The 20,483-nt window shown below is 37.3% G+C and overlaps 1 protein-coding gene across 1 annotated transcript in view; it reads right to left on the minus strand.

The window, feature by feature from the left end:
- dnah5 (dynein, axonemal, heavy chain 5) overlaps positions 1–20,483 on the minus strand; it is a gene marked incomplete at both ends in the record, with an annotated part of 139,794 nt that overhangs the window by 90,666 nt on the left and 28,645 nt on the right. Inside the window, 27 exons of the mRNA XM_079429461.1 lie at positions 371–513; positions 1,153–1,357; positions 2,908–3,084; positions 3,907–4,148; positions 4,724–4,870; positions 4,974–5,127; positions 5,213–5,320; positions 5,659–5,793; positions 6,290–6,484; positions 6,910–7,097; positions 7,364–7,542; positions 7,799–7,971; positions 8,298–8,522; positions 8,610–8,822; positions 9,004–9,160; positions 9,390–9,553; positions 10,101–10,254; positions 10,872–11,071; positions 11,807–12,047; positions 12,558–12,796; positions 12,948–13,010; positions 13,277–13,495; positions 13,761–13,996; positions 14,352–14,553; positions 14,757–14,899; positions 15,407–15,500; positions 16,297–16,493. Of these exons, the coding sequence (XP_079285587.1) occupies positions 371–513; positions 1,153–1,357; positions 2,908–3,084; positions 3,907–4,148; positions 4,724–4,870; positions 4,974–5,127; positions 5,213–5,320; positions 5,659–5,793; positions 6,290–6,484; positions 6,910–7,097; positions 7,364–7,542; positions 7,799–7,971; positions 8,298–8,522; positions 8,610–8,822; positions 9,004–9,160; positions 9,390–9,553; positions 10,101–10,254; positions 10,872–11,071; positions 11,807–12,047; positions 12,558–12,796; positions 12,948–13,010; positions 13,277–13,495; positions 13,761–13,996; positions 14,352–14,553; positions 14,757–14,899; positions 15,407–15,500; positions 16,297–16,493 (4,793 nt within the window). The remainder of the gene's footprint in view (positions 1–370; positions 514–1,152; positions 1,358–2,907; positions 3,085–3,906; positions 4,149–4,723; positions 4,871–4,973; positions 5,128–5,212; positions 5,321–5,658; positions 5,794–6,289; positions 6,485–6,909; positions 7,098–7,363; positions 7,543–7,798; positions 7,972–8,297; positions 8,523–8,609; positions 8,823–9,003; positions 9,161–9,389; positions 9,554–10,100; positions 10,255–10,871; positions 11,072–11,806; positions 12,048–12,557; positions 12,797–12,947; positions 13,011–13,276; positions 13,496–13,760; positions 13,997–14,351; positions 14,554–14,756; positions 14,900–15,406; positions 15,501–16,296; positions 16,494–20,483) is intronic.

The raw sequence follows: 20,483 nt of genomic DNA on the forward strand, positions 1-20,483 counted from the left end.
CGTTGTCAATTAGCATCACTGCTGCAAATCTGTGTTGTAAATTGCTTGATGCACCCAATTTTGAATGTTAAACAAAAGCAATATTGAATGTAATATCAGATAGGGACAATTATCCATGCATAATGAATACATTATGGACCTTTTCCTCACATAGTTTTATCATTTATTCTGAAGATTGGAATCAAATGCACAAAACAGTGGACGACGACAACGATCGGTTTATGGTGCGCATCTGTCCCACAGGAAACAAAATAGGCGATGCTTAATTTATGACTCATACTTTATTCATACTTTAGTAAAATGATGTAATCCCTCAAAACAAGTAACGATGCAGTACAAGAAATCACATAGAATTTTAAATGGCTCTCACCTTGCCCTGCTTTGCAATGGTCTGGATAAGAAAGTCAGTGCGAACATTGTCTACATTGGGCACCAGTATGGATCCATACTCCGGTGTGGAGTCAGGTGGGTAAATATACTCTTCCACTCTGGTATTCCAGTGAACCCAGTGGCCTGCAAAAGAGACAATAGCTAAATTCCATTGTCAGCACTCTGAATAGAGCATCATGCAAGCGCCTTCATTAAAATTCCAGAATGAAAAGCCAATGTGTTCTATAATTAAATAGGGTTATTAGCCCTGGTTCTGACTCACAAGCGTTGTTTTTGTTTTTGGCACGAAAATGCAAGGCTGGGAAACTTTATCTTGTTTAGACATGAATGCTGCCAATTAGCGGTCTATTTGAATTGCAAAGTGTACAACATTTTGCTGACAAAATTTCTAAATGACCTTGTGAACCAGAGACTTTTGGGTCTAAGCTATGTTGTTATATTCTTCAGCTGTGAAAACAACAAGTCAACCTGGAATGTATATTATGGCCCAACAAAAAACTGTTTAAAATTGATTCTGTCTGAGACTACAGACTTCACTATTCTCCATAAGTCCAAATTCACCTCTCTACACAAAAATATCAGAGATACTCTGCTGAAGTTTCTATATTGATTAGTTAATAATTGGCCTAATTACTTTAGATAAATGGAAAAGCTATAGTCAACGGAACCATAATTGACAAAGATAAATGTATTGATTGATGGTTGCAAAAATAAAGCAAATGTAACACTGGGGAGAAGGAGGTGTGTAAGTGTATTAGATACCATCATTAGTGACGTAAAAGTCGAACATAGTGTCCTCGCTGTGGGGAGGGATGTTGGGAAGGTCCAGGCGAATGTTGTCATGGTGACGGAGCCATCTCTCTAATTTCATTCGATCATCCAGTTCCAATAGGGCTCCCACACTCCACATCAGAGCAAAGACATACAGACGCTCCATGTGCTCACGAGACAGCTCCCCTCCCTGCTCCTGATGGGATACATCAAAGACATCATCAAAAGTCTGTCAGAGCACACACATTAATCAAGCATACCCCCCCCCCCCCCCCCCCCCCAAAAAAAAAAAAAAAAAAACTATACTAAGTTCATGTTTTTCTACTTTTCTAATATATTTTAAACAGTAATTTATTACTGTAAGCAGTAATACAAGTTTAATAAATGTAATACAATTTTTAGAATATTTTCATTAATATAACATTCAAAACATGGCATTTATTTGAGAGAAAATGTTGTAGAAAATGTAAATCTTTACTGTAATATTTGATCAATTTAATGTGTCCACGGTGAATAAATGTATTAATGTATTAATTTATAAAAAAAAAAACACTTATTGACAAACTTTTGAACGGTAGTTTATGTTAATGTGACCTACACCATCACCAATAAAGCTTATTTTATCCATAGCAGCTTAGCTAGTATCTGCAAACTACAATAATACATTTGACAAGACTGGGTTAAGCTACTTCACATGCAAGAAGGCTAGCCAATCATAACAGATGATTTCACTATACTTATCACACCTGTAATAAATAAAAGCCTGTTTATTTCTAAAGGTCAAAGAGAAGGTGCATGCAATGCAGTTGCCATGCAGTTAGGCATAAATGTTTCTGTTCGACAGCCCGAAGTGTTAATATTCTTCAACATTCAATTCATAACAATATTTTGACTCTGTCTTTGTTATGGTCCTTGACAGAAATGTCACATAATCATTTGTAGGTTGCATTGTTGGGGCTCCATACACATTGTGCAAAAATAAATTACATCAAGCCCAGAACGTTTCTGAAGGTTACAGGTCCTTTTCTATAGAGCCAGTGGGTATAATGTATATTCAGCTCATGTATAATTGAGCTAGAATTCTCACAGAATGATAGTGTGGTGACAATAGGGCTCTATAATGTGTATCTCTAACTAAATGCTTTACGAATGACAGTGCAAGGGATAATGTGTGACATTTCCAGGGAACAATTCATAATCATATTCATGACTTTCAGATAAGGGAAAATCTGCATAGGCCGAATATCAAAAAGACATGTACTGATTAAAATTGGTCAGGAATTTATTATATTCATATTTGTAGACAGATTTATGATTTTTCTGCATCATACTATAACAATAATTAGTTGACAAATTTAATTTTCTTAAGCTGATCAAAAAATATTTCAAATTAAATATTTAAATTTGATGAAGATAAGTCAAGATAAGTCAAATCTCACTGCATGAAATGTAGTGAAATGGTATTATTTTGCAGTTGTGTGGGAAACAAGGTTGCTAGGTGCTAGGGGTGTAAAATGTTTGGGGTTAGATTAAAATATTTTAGGATATAGTGCCAATAGGTCATAACTGCAGTTATGCTGCTAGTTGGTGACTCCTGGTATATACTGTATGCAATGAACCACTGGACTACAGCTCTGTTCTTCAATGACAGAAGCTGAAGTTTAAAACACTTAATTTTGATTGGCAATTTAGTAGGCAGTCTTTCACTGTTGCAAAATCTGGGTTAATGAGGACTACAATCACAACCTTGGGCTGAATGAGTCCTTGCAGCATGTTTATGCACTGCATGATGATGAAGGCCTCCAGCATGTCCATTTTATACTGCAAAGATTGGGCGCTGAACCGATAGAGCTCAGGAAAAGAGGAGGAGAAGAGCTCCCTCAGGACCACCCCTTCCTGAGGGGAACGATTCTTCAGCCAGCCCTAAAAGCACACACACAAACACACAAATGTAAAACCTGTTAGGAAGGACACACACAGAGTGGGAGATAGACATCCGCACACGGAAATTAAATGAAGTATCCTTTAGAGCTCAAAAATAGTCTTTTTCTGGCTCTCCCTCATTTACTCTTCATCTCTTGAACAGTTGAACACTTTGAAGTCTGTTATAAAGACAGAGAGAAATGCCTTGGGGATTTTAGACTCCATTAATAGAGAGTAGAGTATAAGGAATAACAAGCAGAACCACTGGTTTCTACATTCAGGGTTCTGCAGATGCCTTTCTTCACTTCTATGATGCAAATGTGGAGGGACATATTTTTAGATTTTTGTCCCTCCACTGAAAGTCAATTGCCCCTAAAACTTTGATGCTTCAAAATACATTGAAATCTAGCGATTTAATATAAGAGGCATTACTGAATCATATGATGAAATCAATGACTGAAAGCTTTATGGGTTTGGATTGACATGAGGGTGAGTAAATTATGAGATAATTTACCTTTTTGGTTGAACTAACCATTAGGTCAAACACAGAACAGAATGGAATAGTTAATTTATTTCCTTTTTAGAGCTATACATTCACTTAGACTTGAAAATATGCTAAATATCTCATTTTGTTACATGTAAAGGGAAAAAACTCAAACAATGGAGTAAATTAAAGGACAGTATTTTCAAATATAAGTACACTGTAAAAACATGTATGTACACAATAAGTACATTATATCAAATTATGTATCATATGTAATATATTATATACTATATGTAATAATATACTATATAATTCGGTACTTGTTCCTCATCACCCACCTCCAAAATAGGGCTCCAGTTAAGTACAGAAGAGCTCATAAACACCATCCCATTACGGGACACTGTGGCTGGGGAGGCATTATCGATGTTGTGTGGCTCAAACACAATCTTGCAATTGGGGGCCATGGGAATGCGGTCACCATTGGCCAATGTCAGTGTGCGGTTATCATCCAGGACGGAGTTTAGGTTCTCAATCCATATAGCATCAACTGGTCCATCAAGGACAATCCATATGTGTTCCCCTATAAACAAAACATGAAGTACAAATGTAACACATACACAAAAGCATAATGCTGTGGCTTCCATCAATCATTATGATCAATGATTGACATTTGACATCTTATGGCCGATTGCTTTGCCCATTAGTATCTAAAGGCCTGTTTGATGTCTGCACTTGTTCACTGATTTGAAAACCCTAGTCGATAGGCTTTTTGATGTTTTTTCCATTTAAATGAACCATTCTCTTTCATGTGTTATAGATCTCACTGCCTTTTATGCAATGGGAGGGAATAGTACACTCTTGCCTGTTTGAGAGGTTTTTCAACCACTTTGGAAACCATAGGCTTTCTTGCACAACTGACCAGACAAAAAAGCCCTGAGGGGCTCTGCTCACATATATTAAAACATTTACTCCCTTAAATATAGCAGTGTTTTTGTACATTTCAGACCAGACATGTCAAGTCTGCTTAATAGTTTTAATGTTCAGGGCTTTAAACTTTGAAGTTACTTTGAAAACTGTATTTCCTGAGATTATTCATATCAGAGTTGAAAAAGCTTCATGCATATTCTATTCCCTTTTTTTAAAAAGGTGATCTACCTTTCTTTGCTCTAAGTGTTTTCCTCCAAAGAGTGGAGAAGATTCCATCAGTCCAGTCATTGGTTGCCACGTCAAGTCGACCAAACATTTGAGGTGCAGTTATAGCTTTAGGGTTCATACGCATCTCTCTGTGAGGCTGGCCGCAATCTAGACATATTTTTTTACAATCAAAATCACAAATTAATTAAACATCAATAATGAAATAATAATGGTAATGGCCTGGTTTCTGTGCCTAATGTCTAATTCTCACCGGTCATGGCCTTCATTAGAGTATGAATGCAGGTTGTTTTTCCTGCTCCGCTGGGTCCTAGTGCCATCATCCCGTGACGGACTCTTTGAGTCTCATATAGCTGAATGACCTTTAACCTCCATGGTGGGTGATTGATCAGACCAGCCTCAGTCACCTAGTAGAACAAAAACATAAAGACAAAATTTTGATTCCCACTTCATTCAAATTTTGGTGTAATTTTTAATTATCAACCAAATAACCTGTTTGTCTATGGCTGACTCCAAATCAGGGTATCCAGCTTTATCCAACTGAATTCCAGGGAAAAGATCCTCAATCAAACTCAGGAACAATGGCTCATCCTCATCAATCTTAAATGACAGAGACACATTTCATTTTTATGACAGATGATTTTAGAAAGGAATTCTGATACGGAACTGCAAATTGATATGAGAGAGAATCTATAATCAAAGATATAGCAAACACTTTTTCACACAGGGCCATGTGGGTTTGGATTTTGTTTTTCCTTCATAAAAAAACCCTTCATTTAAAAACTGCATGTTGTGTTTACTTGTGTTATCTTTGATTAATATTTAAAATTGTTTGATGATCTGAAACATTAAAGTGTGACAAACATGCATTAAAATAAAAAATCAGGAACGTGGCCAACACTTTTTCACACCACTGTATGTATGTATGGCAGTCTTACCAGTTTGGACAGGTTCATGTCTCGTAGAACTCTCATCACAATGGTGGACTCTGTGTCATTAGGATTGGCCCGTTTTGCTGCCCCAAGTGTGCGTAGGACAGACAGGATATTGCGGAGACCAAAGTCATAGTGGACCTAAGAGGGAAGAAAAAGAAACCCAAATCAAGCTCAGCAATAAATAAACGAATCAATCAATCAATCCAAAAAAACATTATAGCTCTGGTCTAAAATGACCAAAATTGACTAAAATGACCTAAAATTGCTGATCAGATCTATTATTAACATTGTTAACATACTCACAATGGCACTTTTTACTTTAGTAAACTTCACCTCTACAACAACCTTATTCAAAATGTTAATTAAGTTATGCATAATTATGTATACATTTATTCAAGAATGAAGGCTGACACATTTAATCCAGAGCATACACTTGTCAAGATTTAGTTCAAGATTTGGAAGCAAGGAAAAAATAATGTTTATCCTCTGGGAACCTGGATACTGTCATTGTCTCAAGTTCCTCAGCAACAACAGTGTACTGTATTTCCTAGCATTATTTGTTAATCTAGTTCACAATGAGTGGGGCAGAGCTCAGTGAATAACTGAATAGTACATTGCTACTAATGATAGTCACCTGTTTAGAAAGCTGCTCCTCGCACAGTTTGTATAGAGTGAAGAATTTCCTGGCTAGTTCAATATTGTCAATAAAGCCACAGCTTGCCAGTTTCACTCTGATAATTATCTGTCTGTCAGGAACCATCATCGCCACTGAGCGGAAGTTAATTTTAAGATTCTCTGGAAGTTCCTGCCTCCCTGCATATCCAGGATTCTGTACGGAGGGGAAAAAAAAGTTTAAACTTTTACAAATTTTCACAAGCAGTAATGATATAAGTAACTGTATCTAAATGAGATATCTGTAAGTAACGGTAATGTTTCACGTGTTCTATATAATATGAAATAGAAAATAGGTGGAATTGACCAAAAGTAAATCATCTCTGCATCTCATTGTACTGTTTTAGAAATGTTAAAATTGTATTTAATTGTTTATTTTAAGATATGATAAAAAGCACCAATTCATAATGATGATATGCAATCGTTGTGTGTATTATGTGTTTAAACTTACAGTGAATAAAATGTGCAAACCACTGCAATACTTTTGATGTATACCATTTATTACTTCCCGATTCCTAGTGTTAGGGTAAATCTTTGCGAGATGTGTGATATTTTAAAGAAGACATAAAGACACCAGCCCACCATGGTGAGGAAGATGCCAAATTCTGGGTTCATCTCCACGTTATCTCCATCTGTAAAGATGAAGTTCTTCCTCCGTTCTTTCTTGCAGGTGAGTACAATTGCGATTTGCTGAGCCGCTACAGAAAGCACTGGCAGGTCGATACGGTTAAACTCATCAAAACAACCCCAGGAGCCAGACTGAGCAAGACCTAGAGACACAAAAAAGAAAAGAAAAAAATCTTCTTCAAGAGTGCAATAAGAACATGAACATCCTAATAAAATGAGAAAAATCAAAGAAATTGGTAATGCATTAGAGATGATTGCTTACAAGTTACAATGAATGAAAATACATATGCTTACAAACTCACATATATTGTCATTCATGATTATATTACATGGATATGATTTTTGTTTTAACTTGGCAGAATAAAGTTACATTAGTTTTTATAATGTGCATTGAGCACACACGTCTCACCTTTGAAAATTCTGCCCAAGCCTCTGAAGTCCATCTGATCGGAGCAGTTGAATACCACCACATATTTGCCCAGGCAGCGGCCCATGTCCTTAGTGGTTTCTGTCTTTCCTGTTCCTGCCGGCCCAGCTGGGGCTCCACCCATGCTCATTCCCAGAGCTTGAGCTAAAGTAATGTAGCATCTGGGAAATGTATTGAAAATGTTTTAGGATTTAAATTAGGAATTTATTGAAGGAAATGTCTTAGTTAATAGTGAATAAGTGTTCCCTATTCTAAAGTGTTGCCATTTATTGTTATTATAATAGTAAGTACACATAACGTGTAACAAGGACATTGTGAAATAAAGTGTTACCGAAATCACATCTGCCTTGTAATTATACATAAATGGCCCCACAGTGCAAAAATTGAGGTAAACAAGCTTGTAATTGCCAGCAGCACCTGTCAGTGAGAGGAGTGATGACCAGCCTGTCGGTACAGCCTAGAAACTCATTCTGGTACACGAAACCCACATCAGTGATGTTGATCATCATCTTATCCGAGTCTTCATTAAAGTAAAAGCGACATTGCTTCAGCCATTCAAAGTCTGTGGGACTTTTAATGTGCAAACGACACTGTGTGACAAGAACAGACATTGCACTGAGATAAATTTTTGCTGGGTGGTTATCTTTTGGGTTTGCCTCAAAGACATGTCTACGAATGCTTAAAACTGCCTGGGAATTGTTTGGCACTCAACTCGGCAAGGTTGGCCGGTTGACATATCCAAATTAAAAACCTTAAGAAACAAATCATTTGGGTGACTGTCATTAGCTAAATTGCCTCTGGCTATTATAAAGCTTTAAAAAAAAATTGAGGTTTGTTTACTAACTAGGTTTTTCCTGAACAATTGTAGCATGTAGCATATAAACTGGATTAACAGAATCTGGATTAAGGTACTCACCAAATCATCAAAGATGTCCCTCTGGTGTACATGAATGGTGATTAGTGTCTCATACTTTGTTCGTTCAACAGCTCCAAGGTCCTTTGTAGTCATGTCAATCAAATTGTTGAGGAGCTCAAGAAAAAAATGGTTGGTTTTAGCCATGATTTTACGGTCATATCTGGCATTGCTCAAAGCATCCTCAGAATCCTTTGTCCAGATCATCTGGATTCCCAGTAAACCAACCTAAACCACAGAAAGCAGCAATCCGATTAATATACTGTAGCATGTTGGTTAATTTACAGTTCAATGTGCTATCACTGTCTTGAATACCTGCGCAGGAAAGGAGTCCAAAAATTCAATCAACTCAAAGCCAGAGTCTTGAATGGCAAGTGCAGCCTGACGGATGACAAGGTGCAAAGACCTCTGGGATTCTTTCAGTAGCGCATTAAGCCAGACCTCCACATTGCCCTCTGCCATGACGGGCCTGTCCAGCTCAACTGTCTCACCTTCTCGTGATGATATCGCCAGAATCTTATCATACATCTTAAAAGCAATTTGTTGCGAAAAGTTGGTTTAATATCAAAAAGCAGATATTATACTGATAAAGCAAATATTTTATAAAATAATGATCTGAAAACATGACAATGACATGAAACTGTTTCAGCATGTCTATATTATTGGAACATAAGGTCAGTTATATCTGCTTATTTTAAGTAGTGATCACCTTTTCATGGAAGCGGACACATTTGATGTTGTCAAAGATGTTGAGTAAGTGAGCCTGGATGGTGTGTGAATCAGACGCTTGGCCCAAAATCTCCAGCAGGGCAGGATCTGACACAAAGAAGAAACGTGGAAAGAGCAATCGCTTCTTCTCCAGATACCTGTAAAGCAGAAAAAGAAATTGCTTCAATCAGCTGCATTATGAAGAGCTCTACTCCACCTGACAAAAAATGCAACTCAAAAATATGAGATTTCAAAAGTCACATACAAAGTTGTTTACCACAGATTTTTTTTCCCCCTCAACCTAGTTCCCAAGTCCCAGGTGCATCTTGCTATAGAAATTGCTGAATCCTGATAAGGACTTGACTGATAAACAGTTGTGTGACGTACCCTGTGAGGGATTTTTGACACATCTCTAGCTGTTCCAGCAAGTGAGGCAGCAGCTGACCCATAGTCTCATCTCCAACACACGACTGGACTACATTAGGCATTTCATGAGCTCGAGTCATTATTTTCACCCAAGCTTTATCGATGTTGGAGAATCGCTTTGCCTCCTAAAACAGAAATATTCATTTGACTTTGTTAATAAGATTTCACATTAAATATAGAATTTTTCAAAACTGTCAAAACATATCTGTGGCATTTCACAAAACAAAAAAAAACCACTGAGCTGAAAATAAAAGTTAAAAATGTCATAACTGTAATGCAAAAACAATATAATTATTTCAGTGTAAGGATATATTATTTCAATCATAAAGTGCACTTGTAAACCATTTTAAGTATGTAATTATAAGTTTGTTTTTCTATTTTGGGGAGAAACGTCAAATTGTAAAATTCATCTAATGATATCTTATTTTTAAATATATAGAGTTTAAGACAACCTATTAAATAAAACACATTTAAATATGCAGAAAACTGAACGATATTCATTTTCACATTGAGCTATGATGCTCATATGGGATATGTGGATTTAAAATTAATCATCAGTCTTGGCCTAGTCTTGTTTCTTGCACTCTTTTCCCCATTGCTTCTTCACTTCCGATATAATGACTAAAAACCAGGTGTCAGTGTTTGGGAGTGACACCGAATTACTGATATTACCTTCGGCAGCTGTTTGGCTATGTCTCCACCAACAAAAACAGCCTCAAGGTAAATCCAGAGGTTCTGCACAGTCATCCAGTTCTCAATAATATCTGTTGTGTTGGAGAGGTTCTGAACCCACTTCTGGATCTGAGCTTTGAACGGTGTGTTGTATCTATAGAGAGACACAAGGTCAGGGACATCAGAGAGGATATGCAAAATAATTGGTATTGATTCATTCCATTTGATAGACCTATACTTTATTAAGTGTACTGAACACAAGACATAAGTCACGACATGTACATTTAATTGCAATGCCACAACACAGTCAATTTGCAAAATTCACAATGAATAATGTTACACTTTTTTACTATAGTCCACTTTAGACATTCTATTAGCTATAAGTAACTTTGCAACCACATCTCAACTAACTCACAGAGAATTATTAGTAGACTGTAGAGGTTAGGGCTATAGTTAGTGTTAGTAGAATAAGTTGACATGTACTTGCAAAGTTACTTACAGTCAGCAGAACGTCTGTTGGGGGAGCATCAATATAAAGTGTTAGTAGATATTACACAGACAGTCTACTAATACTCTAATGACCTGTAGTTGACATGTAGGTCAAAGTTACTTATAGTTAGTAGAAAATCTAAAGTGTAAAGTAAAGTACTACCTAACAGACTATTATAAAACTGCTGTGGATATTTTCATAGTCATGTTACTAGAAATAAACTACGGCTGCATGGATAGTAAAATGTTCCAGAGAAATTAAATGTTGGTCTAATGGCTCACCTGTTGCTCATAAGTGAGCCAAGCACCATCAGGCTATCCTCCATGTTAGTAATGATCTCCGATGTGCTGTCGCCTCTCAGAAGGAGCTCACCTCTGGTTTTAAAGTGAGCAAAAGTAAAGGTCTTGTTGTCCCATTCCGCAATTACTTGCTTGAGTTTCTGCTCGATGTCACGCTCCTTCACAGCACTAATACAGATGTCCTGCACCAATGGGTTGTAAAAGTTATAACACAATTTTGTGAAATAAAGAACTTTCCCAGATAGCACACGTACGTCTGCAAGATTTCTGTTAAAGATCTCTTGATCTGGAAAGCATCTGCTGTCTACAAACGTCTGGCAGACATCTTTCAGATGTCAGTTTTACATACATTCTAAATCATAAACATCTTAAAGACATCTAATAGACGTCTATTTGACATCTAAAAGGAAACGTCCTATAGAAGTATTGCAGATGAGCAAACACCCTAAAAAATACGTCTTGCAGATGTAAATGCAGACATCAAATAGACGTCTCGGAGATGTACGTGTGCTATCAGGGTTAAAGGGATAGTTCACCCAAAAATGAAAACTCTGTCGTCATTTACTCACCCTCAAGTAGTTCCAAACCTGTATGAATTTCTTTGTTCTGCCGAACACAAAGGAAGATATTTTGAAGAAAGTTTGTAACCAGGCTGTTTTGGGGCACCATTGACTTCCATAGTAGGAAGAAAAAAATACTATGGAAGTCAATGGTGCCCCAGAACTGCTCTGTTTCCCACATTCTTCAGAATATCTTCATTTGTGTTCAGCAGAACAAAAACATTCATACAGGTTTGGACCTACTTGAGGGTGAGTAAATGATGACAGAATTAAAATTTTTGGGTGAACTATCCCTTTAAGGTCAAAACTCGATTTTTTGATCGAATCTATCTAGTATCTATAAAACTAAATTCTGACCTCAATTTCTTCTTTGTACTTTAGCAGTGGGGCTTCCATGATGTTGCGGAGCTTGAAGTTATCAGTTTCGACCTCAAATGTGTGACCTGTGACCTCAGTAATCCTCTTCCAGTGACGGGTCATCATGGCTTTGTTAGTCATTAGATCCAACAGGGGGCAGCACTCACTAAAGTCGTCAATAGTTTTTTTGAGGTCCAGAAATGCCTGCCATTCTTTAAGGGCCCTTGGCAGCTTACGGCACCTGCAAAACAAAACGAAACAATTTACCTCAGTAGGGTAATGCATATGCTGAATATTGCACTGGCTGTGAGGTTGAAAGTTAATTGTTGCGCCTGCTTCATGTTTAAAGATAACTATTTTTAGATTTGTAAAATTTGGTCCACTATAATGTTGTGTGACTGCATATAAAGTAAATCTTGCTGACAGCAAATTACTTTGTTGTAAACCATAACTTTATTCCTGTTGTATAGAACTCAAGCATACTTTAAATTGAATCAGACAGAAAACTCTTCATTCGTCCTATTATTCTGCAAAGATTATTGTGTTACACTGGTACTTGCTCCAACACAGCTGACTTTAATTTCAGCCCTTGACAGGCATGGAGAATGATTCTATTCTCTGAGAAGCTTCTGCGATTACTATGAACAGAGCAGCATCCCCTGGTGCTTTCATGCTTTTCAGTGTAACTTATTATATGATTGCCAGAAAGTGGATATTCAGAAATTTAGTTTGACTTCTGTAACCTTCTCACCTCGACTGAAACTCAAGTAGTTCATTGTTGATTCTGTCAATATTGATGTCAGCCCATGAAATATCATAGTAGCCGTTGACTGTGTCAATGACACTGTTGTAAAGTCCATAGAGCTTTTGGAGAAGTGTCAACTGTTTTCTGATCTCAAGCAACTGAGGATGCTGGGTGACGGGTAGGCCAAAGAGCTCCTCCCCACCTGTGTATGTGATGTACTTGCGGAAAAGGTTGTCAAAGCGATTCTGTGGAGCACCAGACCATTTTAGTAAATAACTTCAAACAAGAATTCATTTTTATGAACATAAAACAAACTACATAACATAATGCAAAAAAAAAATATGATAATCAAATTATGTTTATGGAAATAGACATGATAAATTACAGGATATTTACCTGAAACATAATAAGCCTGTCACTGGCATCCTGGGGAGCCAATCCAACCACCATGGGACCATCCTGAGAATTTGTAGTGCACAGAACCAGAAAAACACATGCACATATTGTTAATTTATGATAAACAACCACTTTGTTTTCCCTGTGCAGTGGAAGCTTCAAAGAATCACTTTGATTTTTGTGTGGTTTGATTTCTGGCATGTTTTGTTACAGAACACCCACAGGAATATAAATGCAGGAAAACAACTGTGCTTGGGCTTGTAACTGTAATTGCCTGAGGAAACATCTCAAAGTGCATGGATAGAGTTTACCTGCTCCTCAAGACTCACCCTGTCATAGTTGTGGTAGAAGAGTTGGCAGTCCTCTACAAAGATCTCAACGTTTCTGATGAGTTCTCCCCTGAAGTTTGGTTGAAGGGACACCAGTTCATTCTGCACCTCTGTGCTACGGAAAAGCAGTTTCTCCCAGGTGTACCGGAGTGTGTCCACTTTGTCTGCTTCCTCTTTGGCAATCAACAATCCATATTTATGTAGCATGCTGTATGATTCCTGCAGGCCAAAGCCAGGGAAAAAGACATTGAATTTACACCACAGGACAATATATAAGTTTTATTCTGTTCCTATTTACTTTCTCAATGTATTTCAAGTCTTCTGTGCAAGTCGTATGGAATCCTTTTATAATTATTTTTATCCTAATAGGAGTTTGACAGGTGTCAGTTATAGTGTAAATACACAGCTGTGTTAATATTCTTCAAAATTTTTAAACTAAAATAAAGAACTCACATGCTTTATTTTTCTTTATATTTGTATGTACCTCAATTGGACCAACTTGAAAGTCTATGGAGATCTGGTGTTCTCTAATCTCTTTAAGCGTTGCCATGGTGATACGAATATCATCCAAGTCCTTAATCTGCCTGTTGAGTTTCTTGCTCGCCTCATCTATAAAAGTGAAGATCTGTTCCATCTCCATGCGATACTTCCTGTTGCAGTGGTGACCAAAATCCACCATCCAACTCTTTGTCTCAGCAGTAAGAGCTAATTTCATATCCGCTGTAGGTAAGTTCAGCAACACACAAAGAATAAAGAGGTCTTTAAGATAACAAAGATAATAATAATAATAATCAAATTAAATAACCAACTCTTTCCTCCAGAAACCTGTCATAAGTACACTGCTACTTACGTATACATTAATAAATAATTGAAATAATAAATAATTAACCTAAATCAAATTTAAATAAATGTAATATGCATATATTCTAACCTAGAAACAAGAACAGTAATATTAAACATGTTCACACTATTGCTGCAATAATTATTTGTGCCATTTAAATAAACAAACCTGTTATCTGTAACCTCTCTTTCCCTATTAGCTTTCTTTGTTTCTACTGATTCAGAGTCTGTCTACCTGTATATAATGCCAGAGCTCCTACTGAGATAAACTCAGGCTCTGTATTAATTTCTAGCTCCAGATCCCTGTAGTACAGAATCTGAGACTCAAATTCAGAAAGAAGAGGGTTCCCTTGGATGAATTTCTGGATGGTTTCCTCTCGATCTTTCTTCCAGATGTGGTGATAACGGCTGAAGCGATCCAGAGCGTGCATTATTTCCTGTGTACAGTACATGAAAATATCATACATTACATAAAATATCACAGTCCCATTATAAACACAACCAAATAAAAAAAAAAACATATTCAGTTAAAGCTACACAGACTTGCTCCCATGGGACAATCATTTTTCTGATTTGAATATCCAGATTCAAAATAAGTTAAACTCCCAAGTAATTAAAAAAATAACAAACTGAAACAGACCTTCTTGGTGGAATTGATGGACGTACTAAGCACAGAGACCAGCTTGACAATCTCTTTGTTCTCTGAGATGCTTTTGTGATGGTTCTTAATTTGGACAGGAATGGTCTGGTTTGCAGATGCCGATATATCTGAGGTACTGCCTTCTAGAGGAACAAAACATTCAATTCAAAGATGAGAAATCAAAGTTAATAAACAAGAGCAGAGGAGAGCTGTGGGAGAAGGATTCAGTAATATTATCGTTTTGCCTCAAATCAGTTATATGAAGGACCCTTTATCTCTAATCTGTTTCAGAAGATGAAGGGTTTACAGGCAGAGCTGCTTCATTACAGTAAGAAGAGATATGTCGTTGTGACACTGCTGTACTCTGTCAATTTTGTGTCAGTTTCCCTATTCTGAGACCAAGCGATAGAGAGAGAATAAATGATGTGGATAAGATTGTTACCGTGACATGTCACCACTTCGCAAAATCACATCCACTGTCTGCATTCATCATCTTTATTCCCCAGTTTTATTTATCAAATGATTGGAGATGAACTTATCCATCCAGAGCTTCAATTTTCAACCATTATAAGGAGTTCTTGTTACTTCTCGTTAGTTCTTGATTTGCTCTGCTGAGCTGTGTAATTACAGAGGGTAAGTAAGAGTCGTACCGGCTAAGCTGCGATAGGTTGATTCGCCGTCTTCTGATTCACTCTCTTGGCTGTTCTGTTTCAGAGCAGCCATGCGTCGCTCACTCATTTTCCTCTGTGACAGCAAAAATACTCAAGTCTGACATTCTGCATACATTACAATCAAACAAGAACTACATAGATTTTGTAGGCTTCTAGCAACTTTTTAGTTCATGTCAGTTCAAGAAAACAAAATAATTACAGAGTATGAGAATAAAATACTAGGTAAGGTACACTATAGGCTACTTAAACTTACTTATATAATGTGACATTTTGAAGCGAAGCAGGATTTTTCACAAAAATGAATGGCAGGTGGGACTTTTTATCAAGAGGATTGGTTAAAAAAATAAGAGGCCTTGGTGACCTCAGCTGAAAAGGACGTGTTTCAGGGCACTGCATTTTGATGAAAGACTATGAAGAGCAACATTCATGAATATGTTAGGAATAACATGCATTACATAGTATTCTTAAACAATTTTGAATGGCAGTGAAGATTTTCCTCATGAAATGTCTTACTTCAGACACATTCTTTTGACTATATTCTTTCATTTATTCTATTTTTAATGTTGTTTCATTCTCCTGAATGGCTATTTAGCCTAAGTGCCTATTTAGAGTATATAGTGTTCAAACCAAGTATAGAGTAAATATGAACAAACAGCATCTTGTTTAAGTGTAAGCAGTGAAAGATGCTATCCACAAAAAGTGTAAATAGAAGTAATATGCTATTTGTACTAATGGTGTGCATAGTTAATGAAAAATTGTCTTTGCCATCAAGGTTGGCCATTCAGTATAAATAGACACTGTCTGCTTTTAATGTGTATTATCTCTTAAAAGTTAATTGAGTCAGATGGTCTTAATGAATGAATACAAACCTTGGAAATTCTTTCCTTGCTCCACTGTCCAACTCCTTTACTGACGCTGACCACACAGTCCACAGCTCTGTTCAAGGCTTGCTGAACCTCTTCTAGCCCTGGAACCATGATGATGTTGGGGATGGCTAAACACACTCCCACCCTAATGATTGGCTGCTGCCCACTTCCCTTCTGCCGACTTGAGGCGTCTGCTTCTGCTGAATGGGAAGTGAAATTTAAAGGGTTAGTTCACCCAAAAATGAAAATTCTGTCATTAATTACTCACCCTCATGTGGTTCCAATCCCGTAAGACTTTCGCTCATCTTCGGAACACAAATTAAGATATTTATGCTGAAATCTGAGAGCTCTCATACCCTCCATAGACATCAATGCAACTGTAATGTTCCCAGAAACATAGCAAGAACATCGGTAAAACTGTCCATGTGACATTAGTGGCTCAACTTCAGTTTTGCGAAGTTATGAGAAGACTTTTTGTGCGCAAAGAAAACAAAAGTGACAATTTATTCAACAATTCTTCTCCCCAAGTTACCGTCTTCTGCCATTTTGGAGAGTACCATGACGCATGTGCGCGCTTTCCCCAGAATGTAATCAGCATTGTTTACGTTCAGAAGAAAACGTGAAAAACACTGATTACGTCGATTACCTACTGGGGAAAGTGTGCACATGCTCCATGGTATTCTCCAAAAGAATTGTAGAATAAATTGTTATTTTTGTTTTCTTTGCACACAAAAAGTATTCTCGTAGCTTCGCAAAATTGAAGTTGAGCCACTGATGTCACATGGACTATTTTACTAATGTCCTTGCTACGTTTCTTGGAATGGGAACATTGCAGTTCAAGGTCAGAGAGCTCTCAAATTTCATCAAAATTATCTTAATTTGTGTTCCGAAGATGAACGAAGGTCTTACGGGTTTGGAACGACATGAGGGTGAGTAATTAATGACAGAATTTTCATTTTCGGGGTGAACTATCCCTGTAATAACAATGAGTTATAGTTGTTGTAGCTTCATTATATGAAGCTTCATGCTTGGAAAAAAAATATATAAAAGGTGCATTTAAATTTACTGTTATTTGGCCAAATCAATCATTCTAATAAGAATCCACAAGATCAAGAGTTTGGTGTGAGGGCAAAAAAGTTCCAACACTGATTTTGCACATTTTTCAAATCAGTGAATTTGTCATGCTAAACAACATTAGGCTGCCTTGTTTGAAAGTAACTTCTGTGTAAACAGTGCGCCTTTAATTGACAATAGTCAATAGGCCTATGTGCACGCAAAATTACACTGAAATCCTGATCCTGATCGATTGCTTCTGTCTGTCCCTGTCTGTCGAGTCTGTTACAGCGCTGTGGAGGAATTTTGGCCCACTCATCTTGGCAGAATTGTTGTAAATCAGCCACATGAACTGCCTTTTTAAGGTCATGCCACAGCATCTCAATAGGATTCAGGTCAGGACTTTGACTAGGCCACTCCAAAGTCTTCATTTTGTTTTTCTTCGGCCATTCAGAGGTGGATTTACTGGTGTGTTTTGGATCATTGTCCTGCTGCAGAACCCAAGTTCGCTTCAGCTTGAGGCCACGAACAGATGGCCGGACATTGTCCTACAGGATTTTTTGGTAGACAGCTGAATTCATGGTTCCATTTATCACAGCAAGTCTTCCAGGTCCTGAAGCAGCAAAACACGCCAGACCATCACACTACCACCACCATATTTTACTGTTGGTATAATGTTCTTTTTCTGAAATGCTGTGTTACTTTTACGCCAGCTGTAATGGGACACACACCTTCCAAAAAGTTCGACACTTTTTCACAAACACTTTGGTAACACTTTATTTTGATAGTCCACTTTAGACATTCTCCTAATAGTAAGTAACTTTGCAACTATATGTCAACTAGCAGTCATTAGAGTATTAGTAGACTGTCTGCTTAATATCTTCGAACACTTTATTTTGATGGGTCCACAACATGCAACATACTTAGTATTAGAATCTTTGCAAGTATATGTCAACTTATTCTACTAACCCTAAACCTACCCTACTGAGAGTTAGTAGACATGTAGTTGCAAATTAATGAGAATTAGTTAAAATGTAGTTGACATGTAGTTACAAAGTTACTTATAGTTAGTAGAATGTCTAAAGTGGACTATCGAAATAAAGTGTAACCAACACTTTTTCACACAGGGCCATGTGGGTTTGGATTTTTTTTTCCCTTCATAAAAAAAAACCTTCATTTAAAAACTGCATGTTGTGTTTACTTGTGTTATCTTTGATTAATATTTAAATTAGTTTGATGATCTGAAACATTAAAGTGTGACAAACATGCAAAAAAATAAGTGTTGAGAATAAGAGTTTGTACTTGACTAACTGGGGCCCAGGTCAGGAAGCAGACAGACCGTCAGCTAGCTGCCTCACATCACAGAAATCAGTTAATTCTCAGCACATAGAGACTCTTTCACCTAGATATCACACTATAGAGAGTGTGTCTGTTCCCCGAACTAGAAAATACAGAAAACGTCCAAACCAAAGTAAGAGTAACAATTTAATTGATGTTCAACAAATAAAAATAGATATAATACAGATAAACAAATGATAAAGCTTGGCTTTTTGTAAATGATATGATCACTGACCATAAACTAGATGTGCTTTGTTTGACAGAAACCTGGTTAAAACCAGATGACTACATTACTTTATACGAGTCTACCCCCCATGATTACTGTTGATCATGATTACCCCATGAATCGCGTCTAAAAGGCAAAGGGGTAAGTGATGCTACTATTTATAGCAATATTTTCAGTATTTCTCAGAGGTCGGGTTTCAAGTATAATTTGTTCGAAGTAATGGTGCTTCATATTACGTTAAGTGTTAATGATAAATCCCCTGTGATGTTTGTACTGGCTACTGTATACAGGTCACCAGGGCACCATACAGACTTTATTAAAGAATTTGCTGATTCTGATTGCTGAGGTAGTGCTGGCTGCAGATAAAGTCCTAATTGCTGGTGATTTTAATATCCATGTTGCTAATGAAAGAGATTCGTTGGATCAGCATTTACAGACATTCTAAACTCCATTGGTGTTAAACAACACGTTTCACGACCTACTCATTGTCGAAATCATACTCTAGATTTAATACTGTCATGTGGAATTGATGTCAGTGGCGTTGAAATATTGCAGCAGAGAGATGAAATCTCAGATCATTATCTAGTTTTGTGTATATTCCATATAGCTAAAGCTGTAAAGCCAACTACTTGTTACAAATATGGTAGAACAATCACTTCTACCCAGTGGTGGAAATGGGGGGGGGGGGACGGAGTCCTGGGAGTGAATTTCGAGGGGGGACGGCGTTTCATTTCCAACTGGTTAGATTTATTTGAAAATTAAAATGATTTCTATATTATATCCATTCAAAAGACTACAAAAGCGATCCCAGTTCTGCATAAACCGTAGTGCAGTGCAGACTAAACAAAATGTAGCGGGATATTTGTGTCTATGGTTTTCTGGGCAATGCCGTCTTTGATTGGCCATCAAGAGCAGACTGCAGCCAATGGAAATGCTTCTCTATTGCTGCACATGCTGCTCCTCACAGCACAGATCGTGAAAGCAGACTGCAGTTTGTCATTCATTGTAACAAACAAAGTGTAGAAATAATAGATTCAGTTTGCAGTGTAGAGAGCTTCATTCACTAAAATAGAAGTTTGTGAGATCGCGATGAACTTAATGATTATAAAGAGTTTGCAAATGTGAAATTTAATTAATACAACAGATTTACACATTATTGATTTTATTCAAAAGTTAATATAAAGCGACTTGCATTTTAGGAACACTTGTCTGATCTGTTGAGAACTATTTTGTTGATGAAATAAAGTTAAGGAGTAAAAGGTGAACTGACAACCGAATTGAACTGCAGTGTGTACGTGGCCAGAGCGATCGGGGGAAAAGCATACAGTAGGAGGTTGGGCCATTCATGGGCCAACGCGTCCTCGCTCTTCGAAAAGTAAGTTTGGCAGTGAGAGTTGTCTTTTGAGGCGAATAGGTCGGCCTCTGCCCTGCCAAAGATCTGCCAGATTTTCTGAACCGACTGTGGGTGGAGCATCCACTCCTCTGAGGGGACGTTGTTCTGAGAGAGCATATCTGCTCCTTGGTTCAGTACACCGGGCTCTCAATGAACGCAGGTTGAGATGTGCCCACTCCA

The sequence above is a fragment of the Barbus barbus genome, assembly GCF_936440315.1.
Source record: "Barbus barbus genome assembly, chromosome: 12".
Taxonomy (NCBI): Eukaryota; Metazoa; Chordata; class Actinopteri; order Cypriniformes; family Cyprinidae; genus Barbus; species Barbus barbus.